The sequence below is a fragment of the Echinops telfairi genome, unplaced genomic scaffold, assembly GCF_000313985.2.
Source record: "Echinops telfairi isolate 266 unplaced genomic scaffold, ASM31398v2 ScPeMD7_6080;HRSCAF=6971, whole genome shotgun sequence".
Taxonomy (NCBI): Eukaryota; Metazoa; Chordata; class Mammalia; order Afrosoricida; family Tenrecidae; genus Echinops; species Echinops telfairi.
In genome coordinates, this window is record NW_022109980.1 from 9,936,904 (window position 1) to 9,954,504 (window position 17,601).

A 17,601-nucleotide genomic window follows, 5' to 3' on the forward strand; every position below is an offset into this window, starting at 1 on the left:
CCACTCCTTGCTTTCTCTTCTGCCTCATGTGGATCACTATCTTCTATTTCGCTCAAGTTAACACCTGTCTAGCCCATCCGTTACACTATCTGCCCTTTCTTGCCCTTGCTATCCCCCCTATCCTCCTCCTGCCTGGCAATCTGGAGTCTGTTCCGTTTGGTATGAAAGTCTGTGTCTCGATGGGTTTTTTCCCCCTTGGTCCTTTTTGGGATCTGCTTTTCTAAGCCCGAATTCCTTTAAGCTGTCGATATTGTTGCTATCAGTTAAATCAATGTGGAACTGTTCATTGTAGGACGCAAACCCAACTCACTGTCATCGAGTCATTTCTAACTCATAGTAACTCTACAGGGCAGGATAGAACTGTGGGTTTCTGAGACGGTAACTCTTTACAGAAGTAGACAGCCTCATCTTTCCCCTGTGGAGCAGCCGGTAGTTTTGAACTGCTGATCTTGAGGTTAGCATCCTAGTCCATTTGACAATTGTAGGAAGGGCTAGTAAAATGTTCGAAGCACATGAGATTTATGGGTTGTTTGTTGCTCTTTTTTTACCTGCTGCTAATATTTTACACTTTTATATACGTAGTATTATTTTTGCCGGAAGCCCGTGTGGCTTATACATTGGGCTGCTGAACACAAGATCCGCAGTTTAGACCTACCAGGTGCTCTCCAAGAGAAAGATGAGGCCGGCTTTGCCGAAGCAGTTCGGTTAAAATTTACTACCTTATCATTTGATCTGCTTGCTTTTCAATTGAGGTATTTCTTTGTTACTTTTTTTTTTTTTAACATTTTATTAGGGGCTCATACAACTGTTATCCCAATCCATACACACATCAATTGTGTGAAGCGCATTTGTACATCGTTTCTCAAAACATTTTCTCTCCATTTAAACCCCCGACATTAGGTCCTCATTTTCTTTGTTACTTTTTGTTGGGCTTGATTTGTATGTTTTTCTGAACTCCAGGACAAGTAAATCTATAGAGAGCGTAACTGGATTCATGGTTCCTTGGGGGTCCGGCAGGGGAGTTGGGGGAAATGGGGAGCTAATAAAGGAGTACAAGAAAGGGGGCAAGAGTTCTAAATTGATTGTGGTGATAATTATACAGCTCTTAACTGTTGAAGTCTTCTTGAACTATTGAATTGTATGAGATGTGAATTAACATGCCAGTTGAACTTGAAGAAAGAGTCGCAGCTTTGGAAAGCCTCGGGGACAGTCTGCTCGCCAGTCTATAAAGTTGCTGTGAGTTGGCAGCAGCTCATTGATTATCATTTGTAAAATTTTTGATGAACTTGTTGGTCACTAAAGACTTCCAAGTTCATTCCAGTTTTACTTTTCCTGCCCCTTTTATTAAGCCACTCAAATCACTATTTAGGTTGAGGGATAAGGAATCTGGAGTGATTTTTTTTTTGGTTTGTTTTTAAAGAAATAATATATGTATACATATAGCACAGGCAAGAAATTAAATCAACAACAATATCCTGTTACCATTTTTGTTTTCTGTTGTTTATTACTTTGGAGGGCTTAAGAGTCCATTAAATTGCTTGTCTCCAGCATACCATTTTTAAAAAGCAATATTGTTCATCTGTTTTTAAGCCTGGTCTCTTCAAGCCAGCTGATTCGATAACAGAGGGAACATAGTCTGCCTACCATCTTGTTATCTGTGTTCTCTTATTTTTATCTGTTTGAAGCAAAGCATCATTCACTCTCTGTGCAAGCTGTTCTTTGTTTATCATCTAATTGTTTTTGCATTAAGGAGATGAGAAAATGGACTCTCCGCTGCCGGGGCTGCTCTCTGGTTACTATGGAAAAGATTATCTGAGCGCATGAATTGAAATCAAACAGGTGCCTTATCAGCTTGCACTGGGCTGTGTGGGGCTAAGCTCTTAGCTAGGGGCTGCACATAATTTTGTTAAAGCAACTCCTGCCCTTAACTCAAACCTCACTGCCATCAGGTCACTTCTGATTCATAGTGACCCTAGAGGACAGTTGAACTGCCCCTGTGGATTTCTGAGACCGTACCACTCTACAGGAATAGAAAGCCTCATCTTCCTCTGTGCAACAGCTGGTGATTTCAAACTGCTGACCTTGTGGTTAGCAACCTAACTCATAGCCCATGGCACCATCAGAACCAGAAGGTGATTACTTACACAGGTCAATGCGCATTGACTGCCCTTAGCGCCATCAGTTGTCATCGACCTGTTTAAGTAATCATGTTCGGGTACTGGCTTTATTGTTATTTTTGGAAGCTTTAAGGGCCCATCCCAAACTGCTCAATAAACTCAGCTGTTTCTGCTACAGGTATTCAAGAATGCAAATATTCGTTTAAAATCTAGCCTATCCAATTCTGCTTAAAAAGTGGAAGGAAAAATAGCACTAAAAAAAGCGGAATGAAAGCAATGAGCAGTTCAATAGCGATGACTGTTCTTCCTGAAATGAGAGACAGAAATGTCCTCTTGTGGGTGTAGGCATAGGGCATTTGATCCAAAGCTTTGTGCCTTTGCTCTGATGTAGACCTGATTTACAGAGTTGATTCTGTCCCCCTATCCTATGTCATAGGAATTAGTAGCCATGCATTGCTGTGTCTAGGGGTCAAGATACTGGGCCATAGTTAGGTGACTATATGAAGAAAAGCTTCTGTAATTTCTGCCCAGTTAGTAATATTTACGTGGAAAATTTAAAAAGTGCTTTGGTGGCCCAGTGGCCAAAGCACTCCGCGGCGTTCTAAAGGGCCTGCACTTGGAGCCATTCCACCAGCCATTCTGAGGGAGAAAGATGTGGCAGTTGGCGTTTGGAAAAATCACAGCCTTGGAAACCCTGTGCGACAGCGTTGCTGTGCCTTCAAGGTCACTATGCATTGGATTAATTATGGGACCTGAAAGTAGATATACATATTCTCTCTCTCTCTCTCAGCCCCCCTCCCCCCAGCCCCTGGGGCGCCTGAGTTGGTATGGCAGGCCTGATTTTATTGTAAATTGGCTTGTGAATTTTTTTCTGATGATAAAGGGTAGGACATCTTGATTACATGCAGTTTTTCAGGTTACGTATTTTATGGTGGTGGATTTAACCTGTGTATTTGCTGCTTCAGTGAATTTCCTGTTATTTTTTCTGAATATACTCTGCTTATTATTATACGTTTACAGAAAGGGTATTGTGTTTCACATATTTCTCTTTGATCCAGATGTGTCATTTAAATTTATTTCCCTTTTTTTTTTGCCTTTGGTCGTTAGAATTGTATTTTCTTTACAGTAGCCTAATGATGAGACTTGTGCTATGATTCAGTTTTTGTTCATGTTGATGACATTGAGCATTGGGGGGCAAGTGTTTAAGAATGTGAAATCCATGTTTAACGCCTGATTTAAACTACAATGCCTCAAAGGTTGCTTCACTGTTAAGGATATCCTTACCTGTTGAGAGTTTTATTTTATCATGGGCACCCTCTGGCCCTGTTGCTGTAGTGCTATTGAACTGCTAACCTTAAGGTCATCAGTTCAAAAACACCAGCCACTCTGCTGGAGAAAGATGAAAGTTTCTACTTCCGTCTTGGAACCCACAGGGATTGTTCTACTCCATCCTATAGGCTCACTGTGAGTTGGAATCGATACCATGGCAGTGAATGAATGACTACATTTAACCATATTATGAAAATGCATCGATATCAAGTTTATGGGTTTTTAAAAAATCATGACTATGTTGAATTTAAGGAGCCCTGGTGGCATAGTGGGTTACGTCTTGGGCTGTTAACCACAAGGTCAGTAGTTTGAATCCACCACTGCTCTGGAGAAGAAAGATGAGGCTTTTTTCTCCTGAAAGATTTATAGTCTCAGAAACCCACAGAGGCAGTTCTACACTGTCCTATGGAGTCACTATAAGTTAGAACGACTTGATGGTAGTGAGTTTGTTTGGATTTATCATATATACTTGTGTATAAGCCAACTACTTGGGCCCTTGGTATCAGCTCTTCATTTTTTCCCTCCCTTCCCCTCCCTCCCTCATGAACCCTTGATAATTTAGAAATTATTATTTTTCTATGTCTTGTACTGTTTGATGTATCCCTTTACCCCCTTATCTGTTGCCCATCCCCCTGGGCGGAGATTATAGGTAGGTCATTGTGATCGGCTCCCCCTTTCACCCCCCCCACCTTACCCTTACCCTCCTGGTATGGCTACTCTCAATATTGGTCCCGAGGAGTTTATCTGTCCTGGATTCCCTGTGTGTCAACTCTTATCTGTACCCATGTACATGCTCTGGTCTATTTCAGCATATTTTAATGCAGCTTTTGTGATAAAATTAGGTGCCTCGGCTGATATTCAGGTCGGCTTGTACTCGATTATATACAGTATTCAGTTTTTGTTGAATTTTATTAGACTTTTTCCCCCCCAGTATTTGTGGAGATGGTTATATTGGTCTTCCGTTTTTGACCTGTTGGTGGATTGTGTTATACTAATTCCTAATTTTAAATCCCTCTCTAATTTATTCATTATTTACTATTTACCATGTGTTCTCTGAGTGCTTTCTATTTGCCAGGCACTGTTCTAAGTGCTGCAGAATCCTGGTTCTGCTTCTGGGCTATCTGGTCCTAGAGTCACATAGATGTCTGCAACTCATGATAGGAATACCTTTTATGTGCTGAGTTGTATGGATTGTGTCAAAAAATCATAGTCATGGAACTCAGTACAAGAAATGGACTTTAAATCAGTAAGGTATAGATACTTACACAACTACGGCTTTGATAAATGCTATCAAGAAGTATAAAAGTATATAAGAGGGATGGCAAAATTAGATAGGTGGTCAGGGAGGGCCTCTTTGAGGAGGCAACATTTAGTTATTTTCTTTTATTTATAGATTTGTTTTTTCTGAGCTATATCTTTTTATTATGTTTTTTCCCTCAGTTTTATTGGCATATAATTTACATATCGTACAATTACATAGTTGACATACAATTCCATAGTTCAGTCATATCAAGAAGAGTTGTACAATCATCACCACAGTCAGTTTTACATTTACTTCATTCTTGTCTTCATCATTATTGGCTCCTCAATTCCCCCCAACCTCCCTTGCCATATCCCCAAGGAACCATTAACCCAGTTACTGTCTAGAGATCTATCTACCCTAGATCTCATATACAGGAAATGTTTTAGAAATCAAAACAAAAACTAACAGCAATAAGCAAGTAAAACGGATACAAATTTCAATCAAAAAGAAAGAAAATACTGAAAACTGGAAAAAAATTCAAGGGCTCATGAAGGAGATCAAATGATAAGAGTGCTAAAATTTTAACCTAACTGCATCTGCAACCGCCCACTTTCCAATGCATTCTGCATGCAAGGCTATTCACACCCCTGGTCCGTGGTCAGTGGGGACTCACCAGGGGCATAAGCCATGTGTATTTCCCTTTCACTTTTTTTTAACTGGGACAGCTTCAAAATGGATCAAAGGGATATCAAATGATAAGAAACTACATTTTAACCTAATTACATCTGCCAGAATCAACTTTGATAACAGGGCTAGTCACATCCCTGAACGATGATCAGAGAGGATTCACCAGAGGCTTACTCCATATGTCAACCCTGCAAATGGATTTTGGGCTTCCGCTGTCATCCATAGCCTTCTGCAAACCAGGTTTTCACAATTTAAGCTCTGATACCATTCCCTCTTTTAGATTTAGATTACATTATTTAAAATCCTTGGATCACATAGGTGTTGTGCTTCTTCTATGTGGACTTAGTTGACACCTCACCTAGATGGCTACTTATTTAAAAACAAGTGTTTAAGACCCCAGATGCTATTCTGTATGATAGCTGGGCACCATCTAATGTCTTTATCACACTTTGCTTTAGCAATCGTATTTTCATGAGGGTGAGCACCCAAAGGGCCATGTCATAAGAAATAATTGTTCTTAAATTGATACTAGAATTAAGTGCGAGCCCAAAATCCATTCATGCATCTTGGCTTATATATGTGTCCGGTTCACCTCAGAGACATCATTGTCATTTTATGTTAGAGAATCGTACTGATCATCCCCCTGGGGCATCACTTCCACTGGGGTAGGCAACATTTGACTTGAGAGAAGTAGGACCATTGTTTATTTGTGTTTAAATACTTTAATTGGGGGTATTTACATCTCTTATCACAATTCATCCATTCATCCAGTGTGTCAAGCACATTTGCACATATGCCGCCATCATCATTTTCAAAGCATTCTCTTCCCACTTGAGCCCCTGATATCAGCTCCCCATTTCTTCCCCCTCCATCCCTCCCCCGCCCGCCCTCCCTCATGAACCCTTGATAAGTTATAGATTATTATTGTCATATCTTACATTATTCTCCGTTACCCCTCACCCACTTTTTCGTTGTTTGCTCCTGAGAGGGGATTTTAAGTTGATCCTTGTGATTGATTCCCCCTTTCTCCCCCCACCTTCCCCTAATCCTCCTGGTATCTCTACTCCTTGTTGGCCCTGAGGGGTTTATCTATCTTGGATTCCCTGTGTTGCGGGCTCTTAACTGTAGCAGTGTGCATGCTCTGATCTAATCTGATTTGTAAGGTAGAATTGAGGTCATGATTGTGGGGTGAAGGAAGCACCAAAGAGCTAGAAGAAAGTTGTGTGTTTCATTGGTGCTATACTGCACCCTGACTGGCTCATCTCTTCCCTGTGACCTTTCTGTGAGGGGATGTCCAGTTGTCTACAGATGGGCATTGAGTCTCCATCCATGCTCCCACCCCCATTCACCTTGGGTGTAGTTTTATTCTGGGTCTTATATGCCTGATCCCATCGATACCTCATGATCACAAAGGCTGGTGTGCTTCTTCCATGTGGGCTTTGTTGCTTCTCAGCTAGAAGGCTGCTTGTTTATCTTCAAGCATTTAAGACCCCAGAGGCTATATCTTTTGATGGCTGGGCTCCATCAGCTTTCTTCACCACATTTGCTTATGCACCCATTTTGTCTTCAGCGATCCTGTCGGGAAGGTGAGCATCATAGAATGCCGGATTGTTAGAACAAAGTGTTCTCGTGTTAAGGGAGTACTTGAGTTGAGGGCCAATGAAAACCATTGTTTTAATGTTCTCTATTCTTCTCTACTTGTTATCTCTGGGTTCTAATATCCACTGTCATGGCTACACGGGCTCACAGACAAATTCATGATTAAAGGGTTTATTAAGGAACTTAACAAGCTGTAATGCCAATGAGAAATGCTCGGGATTGAGTTGTTTATCAGGACATGTTACAAAGTTCTTTCAGGTCTGCTAATACAATACCCCAAAGAGTGCATGCCTCTCCACTGTAAGCCTCAGTCTGAAGGCATTCTGCTCAAGCTCTGTGGGTCAGCAAACTCAGCTCCCTAAATTAAGACCCAGAGGCCCCAAGTTCCTGTAAGCTTCAATCTAAAGGCACTCAACTTTGCTTCCATGGTTCAGCTAGCCCAACTTCCCCACTTCAGTGCCCAGAGGTATCCCACTCCACAAGCCAGTCTCCTGCACAAAAGCACTCAGCTTTACTTGGATTGGGAAGTCCACCACTCGGTTCCTTGTTCTGGCTCCTGCTTCTGCTGCTGCTCCTCTGATGCTGTAGCTGTCATCTGGATCCAAGAAGGTCACTGCACAGGGATCTTGGATCCAGAGGACGGGCCCCACTCCAGGCTCTTGTTAATAATGAGATCTAGGATGGCGCTCCAGGGAATCCTGTTCCCAGTTACTCACCAGTGAATCCTATCAGTATCTTCTTCTACCTTCTTACCAGACCCTTGGAGGGAAAGGCTGTTTGGTGGGCGTTAGACTTTGACTAGAAGAGCCACATTAAATCATTCCCTGCTCCTGCAGAGGACCTAAGTAAAAGTTAGATGACAATGAAGGAAAGAAGGGCATTCCAGGTCAAGGGAATGGCAGGTACATAGACCCTGAGTTGTGAAGTTGTTTGCGTTGGTTTGGACTCATAGCAACCCCAAGTGACAGAGCACACCTGCCCCACTGGGTTTTCTTGACTGTCATCTTCATGAAGCCACTGGGTGGGTTCAAACCAGCAACCTTTAGGTTCATAGCCGGCTGTTAAACCATTGCATCACCAAGACTCCTTATGTTGGGAAGAAATAGCAGAACGCCCGAGTTCTTGGAATTGGGAGAGAGCCAGAGTGCCTGAAGTAAGTGATGCTTGAGTGCCAAAGTAAGGCAGGCACGGGCCAGATCAGGGAGGTTCCTTGCAGCCACAGTCAAAAGCAAAACCAAGCTCCCTGTCACTGAGTCCATTCCCACTCATAGCGGCCCTGTAGGACCGAGTAGAACTGGCCCTGTGGGCTTCGAGGGCTCTGACAATTCTTTACAGGGAGCAGAAAACCTCAGAGTGGCTGGTGGTATTAAACTCCTGACTGTGCAGTTAGCAACCCAAAGTGTAACTCGCTACTCCACCAGGGCTCCCGAAAGCAGTGAGGAATCTGCATTTTTCAATCATAAAAATAGGGAGCACACGGCAGGTTTGAGGCTGGCGTGCCTCAGAGAGAGAGAGACAAGTTCGCCGACTGCTTCAGGAGTTGACACTAGAGAAGTGGAGAGAAGCAGCAACAGGTTTGAGTGTGGAAGAGGGGGCTGGAGGAGAAATGCGGGGTGTCCAGCAGCAATGTGGTTGGTAGGGCAATAAGAGATACTGCAAGCGGAATAACGTTTCTTGGGGCTGGGAGGTGGGCAATCGCGTTATAAATTCAATTTGGGCCATCTTTAGTTAGAGATTTCTTTGAGCTAGGCAAGCGTCAATGTTAAATTGGCAGGTTGAACATGTGCGTGTGAAACTGAGAAGAGAGGTCTGGGTCACTAACAAGTTGCAGTCTCAGAAACCCACAGGGGCAGTTCTTCTCTGTCTAATGCAGTTGCTATGAGGGACTCACTTGGATGGCAGTTGGGTTTTGATGTACCTCAGAGTGCATATTGTACTACAAATTGTAATAATAATGGCAACAGGATTGACTCAATGGCAGTGTGTTTAGTTTTGGTTTATCCCTTATGCTTAAAGAGCTTGGGTGGGGCTGTTGGCTAGGCATCAGGCAGTTAACCTCAAAATGGGCAGTTCCAACCCACCAGCTGCTCCTTGGGAGAAAGATGAAGCTGTTTGCTCTCCTAAAGAGTTGCAGTCTTGGAAACCCACAAGAGCAGTTCTAACTCTGTCCCACAGGCTTGCTACGAGTCAGAATTAACTCGACTGGGTTGGGTGTGAGTGACCCTATAGGATAGAGTAGACCTGCCCCTTAGGGTTTCTGAGACTGTAAATCTTTACAAGAGCAGACAGCCTCATCTTTCTCCCAAAGAGCTGCTGGTGGGTTTGAGCCACTGACCTTGGCAAATATAGCCCAGTGACTAACCCACTGTGCCACTAGGTCTACTTAAAAATAAGGACCCCCAACCTTAAATTACATAGAGTGAGAGAGACTATGGCAGAGCTGTCATCAAAGCTGAGGAATGTTGTTGTCTAGGCTCAGCCTGCTTTGGCCACTGCTGGTTATCAAGCTGCATGCACATTAGGGTTACCAGGAAGAGTATTTTAAAGACGACCAGTACCTACTGATTCCCCTAGCTTTTCTGTTTTCATTAGCCTGGGGCAGGGCAAGGCTTGGTGTTCTATAAAGCCTCTCTGATGATTCCAGGTACCCACAGTGCGCTGAAACGGGGGAAGGGGCTAGTGTCCCGAAATGTTGCGATTATAGGGAATTGGAGGTCCAGAGGGTGTTAAAAGGGAGAAAAAGAATAGAAGATTGGGTTGCCTGAGTTATTTTTCTTCTTCCCCACCTAAAATGGTGAGGTAGCATTCCATGTTAAATTGTAGGTCATTTATGGAATCATTTGGCCATTAAATGGATACATTTCAGTTGATTTTTATTTGGTATGTGCTACAAATCTATCTTTCAAGGATTGTGAGAGAAAGGCTATGTTCTCACTCTTGTTTATCAGCTAGATACTCCCTTTTTTCCCAGGACTATTGAGACAAATTATCTGTGAAAAGGAGGACTTGTTATTCTCTGAAGCCATTCCCTTGTCTCTTCAAGGCTGCTTCTCAGGGACACAGTCTTTCCCCTGCCTCACGAGTTTTCTTATCTCTGGTCCACTTGGGTGCTTTCTCTTACATTTCTTTCTCCATTTCTTCTGGTCACTTCTTTTCCTTTTTAACCCAATCTGTACAGAGGAAAACATTACAAGTATAAAGGGAATATAGAGAGCCTGTCCATCGGAAGACACTACGATTTTCACTTACCTGGTGGCATAATGGGTTAACATGTTGGGCTGATAACTATAAGGCCAGCCATTCTAAACCACCAGCCACTGAGAGGGAAAAGACAGGGTTTTCTATTCCCATACAGATTTACAGTTCTGGAAACCCACAGGGGCAGTTCTACTTCTGTCCCATAGGAGTGCTGTAAGTTAGAATTGACTCTGACAATGAGTTTGATCATCAATTATGTGACCCACCCCCCTGGTTTGCCTGGGACTTCCCTAGTCTTAGCATTGCAATTCCTGTATCCTGCCCCCGCCTCCCCCCCCCACCCCCCCTGCGCCCTAGGTCCTAGCAAGACTGGACCAGCTAATCCCTCTGGACTGTTGAGTTATATACATGTTAGGTTATAGAATCTACCTTCTACCCACAAGGAGTTTGTAGTGGGGCCTGAGAAAGCAATACATGTAACAAATCAGTTAAACTGATAATATAAGAGAGGGCATGCATTCTTGAGTCCCTATATCCAAACAGTGAGTACAGATGTTAACTATACTCACTGCCATCCAGTCAATTTCAACCCATAGCCACCCTGTAGGACGGGGTAGTTAGTATTTCTCTTGTGAGTTCCTGAGACTCTAACACTTTACAGGAGTAGAAAGCCCTGTCTTTCTCCCTTGGAGTGGCTGGGAGTTTTGAACTGCTGATCTTGCAGTTAGCAACCCAGCGTGTAACCACTACATCACCAGGGTTCCTGATGATAACGATAGGTCATGAGAAGTGGGAAGATAATATGTTATGCGAGGAGGCTTGAAAAAGTTTGTGGGGAAATGGAATTCAGAGACAGTGGAACTCTTCCATGAGCTTTCTAAAGACCCTTGCACACATATGAAACTAAAGTTCTAGATAACTGCACTTTGATGCTCTTTTCCGTGTTGGCTATTACTTGATAATAATGAATAACTGAACAACTACTGGACACAGCTCATTACAGTGCTGGCAAGTTTGTTCAAGACATGATGTTTTTCACTTGTGATAAAGTGAAAATTCAAAATACTCTGCACCACGCCCATTAGCCATTTTAAAATTGAGTTGGTCAGTTCATCTACCCCGGTCAAATGTATGTCTGTGAGCAAGTCATTGTACTTCCTTTATTTTTCCACACTTCTACCCACTGCTGTCAAGTCGAGTCTGAGTCAGAGTGACCCTATATAGAGTTCCTGAGATGGTGGATCTTTATAGGAACAGACAGCTTCATCTGTCTACCAAGGAGCAGGTGGCTGGCTTAAACCGCTAACCTCACGCTTAGCAGCCCAGCACTTACTCAACAACAGCATCAGAATTCATACTTCAGATACTCTTAATCCATAATCAGGATTTATAAGGGTAGGACATTCCAGCCAATGGATGGAAGTGGGGAGGGGTGGTTGGGAATTTATCTTGCACCGCATTTGGAGGCCCTTGCATTAACATCTGTCTCAGCGTGAACCAGTGACTTAAAATCGACATGAGGTACCACACTGTGTGACGGGAGAAGGAGGCGGGGCCACCCCAAGAGTGGCAACAAGGTGATTATTTAGAGGACTTACAGATGAAGTGGCTCCCTGGTGATGACAGGAGCGATTTGTTTCTTAGCACTGCCCAGTAGGAGGGAGGGGTCTTTAGGACTTTGGTAAGCAAAGGTGGCTGCATGCTAAAACTCGAGCCTCTAAGATCACCCCATCAGAAGTGGCATGAAAGTGACACAGCAAGCAGAAGTGGGCAATCAGGAAGCAAGGGTGACCATTGTTGGCCTCACACAACCTGTTTTCTCTTCCACATCTGAGAGAGGGGTCAAAAGTAGGAAGCGGATTGATTCACTGCATGCTTTATCACTCTGTTGGGTTGCTCATGGGCCAACTCTAGCAGTACTAGCTTCTCATAGGTTTCCTTCCCGCCTCCTCTCCCCCTGGCCCGACCACACTGAGTCCCTGGATCTCCTATACTTATGGGATGTATATTAGAAGTCTGCAGTAGTTATGATCTAGACCTGGGCCTGTTAACCTGCTAAGTTGAGGGTCCGCTCACAAGAAAGCATTATGATTCACAGCTGTGTGTGTGTGTGTGTGTGTGTGTGTGTGTTTCCATTCTTTTTAGGTGGCTGCAAAATTCGGGTTCAGGGGGACTGGACCAGAGAACGCCACTTTGAAATCCCTGATGAGGAATACTGCTTGAAGTTCCTCTCAGAGGTCCTTGCTGCTCAGGAAGGTAACTCAAGACTTAGCAAAGGACTTTACCCTTTCAGCTTAAATACTGATTTTGGTTTTGTGTAGTTTTTTTTCCTTCAGAGATGAACCTGGGGTTAGATTAGGGAACAAACCTATTTAGCTTTCAGGACAATGTGAGCCAATTTCCAGATCCTTCAATGTCATGGCAGGCAGATTTTTCTTAGACTTTTCTGTTACATTCAAGAATGGTGCTAGTCTCTGTGAATGGTTTTCAGTTATTGTAAACTCACTGACAGGATCCCCAGTTCCTGACCGTGACCCTTCTCTCTCCAGCTCAGTTACAACTCCTTGTTCCAGACCAAAAGGACTCGTCCAGCTGGTATCCGAAATCAGACACAAAAGAAAAGCCTGGGCTTTCAGGTACTGGGAAGCTCCTGGTTCTCTGGAGGCTGTGAGCATTAGAGGCAGTAGCTCCTATCTGGACAGGTGCCAGGAGATAGACGAATAGCTATGGAGTGGTTTTAACTCACTCAGGCCTCTGACAGACAGGACGCGCATGCCTTTCTGTGGCGTGCTAGCTCTTAGGTTTGTGCAACAAGTGAGGCCTTAATGCTCAGTTCTCAAGAAATGCTTGTTGTTCTTCTTCTAATCCCAGAATCATGTAACCCACTATTCTTGCCATTCTAGCAGTGCTAATTTAGGGACAGGTGTGCTGTCTCCCTGAGGGAACTTGCTATTTTCCTTCTGATAGCTTTTTGTTGACTAACAACCCTAAGGAAGTCATCCGCCCCATCTACCGGATATATTAGTGGTTAGCTTTTCCCCCCTTCACCTCACCCCTGCAGGGCTTCTTGGATTTGAGGATAACTTTTCATCTATGAATTTGGACAAGAAAATCAACTCACAGAATCAGCCTCCAGGGACTCATCGGGAGCCCCCGCCCCCGCCCCCTTCCATCAACAGAATGTAAGTGGCGCACCTGAGATGCGTTTCCCACGCAGAAGTCTGTTCTCTGCAGCCTTCCTGTGGAATTCCGTATTGTTTGTCAGGCTTCCCCGGGACAAAGAAGCCAATAGCAAGGAGCAGCCCAAAGTGACCAACACCATGCGGAAGCTCTTTGAGCCAAGTAGCCAGTCTGGACAGCGAGAGGGTCTCATCAAACACATCCTGGCAAAGCGCGAGAAAGAATATGTCAACATTCAGACTTTCAGGTTGGTCTCTCTCTCCTACCGCTCGAGGAGTAGATGTAGTACAGAACAGCCACTCGGCACTGAAGGCATTGACACGCTTAAGAATCAGAGCGGGAGGACATGAATGTCTGACGCGAGTGCTTGTCTTCATGCTGGCTAATACAGTATACATCCCAATCCAAAATCCCTTGGATGTTCCACCAACTCGTAATACCACACCGACTCTTGTTTCTGTCCACACTTAGAGAGCCAGAGCAAGCTCTGCATATGTTCCACAAACATGCATGCGCATGTCTCTGGCCTGCTGGGTTTCCTTCGCCCCAGCAAATATTGAAATGTAAAATCTACCATCACCACTAGGTCCTACCTTAACTTTGATGAGCTAAGGAACACTTCACCCATTGTCTTCTTTGGATCAGGAGGTCTCTATTTCTAGTCTAAGATTCCAGTTCTATCCGTTAGCCCATCATGCCTCATTCGTTCCAGCTCAATCATCACTAGATCCCTGTGCTGAAACCTCCAGATCCCTCCAGGCCCCGCGGCGGTTATATTTGTCTGTAAACAATTGAGACCTTCATGAGTTTTCTCGTCTTCCTGCCTTAATAGTGTATCTGCCTCATCTGAATTTTCTACACAAGTGTCCTAGCCCTTCATGCAGTGAGTATAGTTGCTTTCAGTTACAGCTCCACAAAGGACACCACATTCGACTAGCTTACAGCCCGAGGAAAACACTTCCCCATCCCCACGCTCTCCTGTCAAGTCGGAATCTGGATGGAGTTTAATTGAAAGGAAGTGTGGGAGAGCAGTTAAGTCTTTCTAAACCGAGGTTTCATTTGTTTCTGTAAAGTCGACATAACAGTAACATTTAGAAAAATTATGCTCACTGCTTCTGTGTTCCAGATGCAAGATTTTTGGTTTTTCTGTTTGTTTGTTTTTTCCCCTTGGGTTTTTTTTTTCTAGCGTGTGTGGCAGAATGTTTTGCGGAATTGTGTTAGCTTGCTCTGATCTTAGCCTTGCATCAAAGTGACTAGAGCAAACTTTGTTTTCCTTCTGTTTTGGGGGGATCCTGCATTAGATTTTTTGTCGGCACGTGGAACGTGAATGGTCAGTCTCCAGATAGTGGACTTCAACCTTGGCTCAACTGTGACTCGAATCCTCCTGACATCTACTGCATTGGGTAAAGAACCCTTCTGGCACTCACAGTGGGCTGTCTGTTGGGTGTTCGCAGTGTGCTGTGTGCTTGCCTTCTCTTCCTCCTGCTCTCACTCTTTCTTTACAAAACCATTTGATAGAAACTTATGGGGCACCCTGTGTTAGAGTTAACCTGTGGGGCCAAGGTGTGGGCTCAGAAAAGAACAGTCACTATAGTGATGCCGGGAAGCATCAGGCACTCTGAAAACTCACACAGGCTGCAGGCCAATTCCAACAAAGGTGAGCGCTAAGCTAGAAGAACAGATCTTACTGACCTCCCTCGGGGCGTAGAGGCTTGGAGCTTGCTTTTTACATCTCCAGTAAACGTGCTAGAGGGGAGTCTATCATTGCCCTTACTGATCACATAGTAAATTGAGGAATTCTATAAAAAATGTCAACATTCCCTCTCCATCTCAATGTTTATTGTGATGGGTTTTTTTTAAAACCTGATATTTTAGAAAAAGGAGCAAGTGGTAGTCAGTGGTGATTATTAGGGGATATGTAGACCACTTATATCCTCTTGTTTTCTCAGATTCCAAGAGCTGGACTTAAGCACAGAAGCATTTTTCTATTTTGAATCTGTGAAGGAACAAGAGTGGTCCTTGGCTGTAGAGGGGAGTCTGCATCCTAGAGCCAAGTATAAGAAAGTAAGTCATATGTCAACATTGCCTTTGGTGTATGCCTTTATAGATCTCAGTGGGACGTAATTCCATTATGCCTAACTTTCCAATAGAGCAACTGAATTGAATTCTTCCTTGTGTGGAATACTAGGATAAAGTAGATAACTCTTTGATATCTCTTGCCTAGGGAAAACTTTTCCCGAAGCTTTCCCATTCCATATTTTTATTGTTTAGATGGCTTTTAAGAGGAAGCAAAACAAAAAGAATTTCATTTTTATCCTCTCATTGATTAATGCAAAGGCATTATCTATAAGGTAGCTGATTTGTGAAGTCAGACTTTGATTGAAATTGTTGATTGACATGTTCGGCATTGGATGTCCAACTGAAAGGCAGTAGAATTTGAAGGACTTAGGTTCGTGAGGTAGGGTGAGAGGGGGCAGAAATGGGGAGCTGATACCAGGGGCTCACATGGGAAGAGAATGCTTTCAAAATGATGGCAGCAGAGGTGCAAATGTGCTTGACACAGTGGAAGAATATATGGATTATGATAAGATATGTAAGAGCCCCCAATAAAAATATTTAATTAAAAAATATTTTGAAATAGTTTTCAAGTGGGTCATAAGTCAAGAGGAGGAGACTTAGCTTTAGCAAGGTTAGCCAGCTTATTGGTCTTTAGGAAGCATGCAGTAGAAGCATTTCTCTACTGGGAGAGTTTTTTCATTATAGAGCTACCATCCTGAGCCCTTTTAAAGACGTCATCTGACCCAGTGGTTTTTGCCTACAACTCCTAATAGTTTACTTTGGTAATACAACTCTGGCAGATAATATGCCTTACATCTAGGTCCCTGACTATGACCTATGTCAGACCTATCGCTGACTCTGGTTCACAGAATAAAGATAATCAAAGTTGCTCATCAACAGATGAACGGATGGGTAAATCAAATGTGGTCTAGTCACACAGTGGACTGTTATTCAGCCATAATGAGGAATGAAGTTCTGATACATCCATACCACATAGATGAAGCTTTAAAACATCATGCTGAGTAAAATATGCCAGACTCAAAAGGACAAATGTGTGATCCCGCTTAAATGAAATATCTAGAATTAGGCAAATGCCTAGAGTATTAGCAGGAGGTGGTGGGAGGGGGAAATAGGGAAGCATTGCAGAAGGTGTGTTGGGTCTCTGGTAAGGGAGATGGAAAAATCTGCAAGCAGTTAGTAGTGGTGGCTGTACATAGTGAACCTAATTAATGTGGCTGAATTGGATATGTGAAAATGGTTGAAATAGCAAATATGTATGTGTGTGTGGGGGGGGTACCACAGTAACATTTAAAAATGGATTGTTGTCTTAAAAATTGAGCTTGCTTAAAAAGAAAATTTGAAAGGAGAAATTGTAGAGCAGCGGTTTTCAACTTGTGGGTGGCAGCCCTTTTGAGAATCGGACGACCCTTTCACAGGGGTCGCCCGATTCATAACAGTAGCAAAATTGCAGTTATGAAGTAGCAACAAAAATAATTGTATGATTGAGGGCTCACCACAACATGAGGAACTGTATGAAAGGTTTGCGGCATTAGAACAGTTGAGAAGCACTGCTCTGGAAGGAGAGGTGGAAGAAACAGCCCGTGAGAGGCTTTATTTTGATTGTTTAGACTTTTAATGTTGCCTCCTCCTGATAGGTTAGGAAGTGATTAAAATAACTGCTCTGGAAGGAGAGGTGGAAGAAACAGCCCGTGAGAGGCTTTATTTTGATTGTTTAGACTTTTAATGTTGCCTCCTCCTGATAGGTTAGGAAGTGATTAAAATAATGGACCTAGAGCTTGAGTGTTTTCATTGTCCCTCAGGACCTTTCACTTGCAGAGGCAGACTAGAGCTTTTTCGCCAGAGGGTTTTTGTGTCTTCTTTATGGGGGTCCCTAGGGAAAGGAGAGCATTTGGATTCAGATTTGGGTCTCGTTTATAGCTTCTCGGTGGAAAGTCCTTTGTGGGAAGTTAGATGTGTGGCAAAGAATTGTGTTAATCTGAGTCTTCCCGAACTCCTTGAACCTCAGGTTCAACTAGTCCGCCTGGTCGGGATGATGCTCCTTATATATGCCCGGAAGGACCAATGGCGGTACATCCGTGATGTGACGACTGAAACCGTTGGAACCGGAATCATGGGGAAAATGGTGAGCTGACCTAGGACATGGAGTTTACTGTTGTGTATGTCTTTGTG

At 43.5% G+C, this 17,601-nt stretch overlaps 1 protein-coding gene across 3 annotated transcripts in view; it reads left to right on the forward strand.

Moving 5' to 3' along the window:
• Positions 1-17,601, forward strand: part of OCRL (OCRL inositol polyphosphate-5-phosphatase) — a 66,745-nt gene that overhangs the window by 9,779 nt on the left and 39,365 nt on the right. For all 3 annotated transcript variants that reach the window (XM_045295854.1, XM_045295856.1, XM_045295855.1), the window contains exons 5-11: positions 12,319-12,429; positions 12,723-12,809; positions 13,235-13,355; positions 13,439-13,600; positions 14,655-14,756; positions 15,303-15,417; positions 17,438-17,554. In XM_045295854.1, coding sequence (XP_045151789.1) covers positions 12,319-12,429; positions 12,723-12,809; positions 13,235-13,355; positions 13,439-13,600; positions 14,655-14,756; positions 15,303-15,417; positions 17,438-17,554 — 815 coding nt within the window. The remainder of the gene's footprint in view (positions 1-12,318; positions 12,430-12,722; positions 12,810-13,234; positions 13,356-13,438; positions 13,601-14,654; positions 14,757-15,302; positions 15,418-17,437; positions 17,555-17,601) is intronic.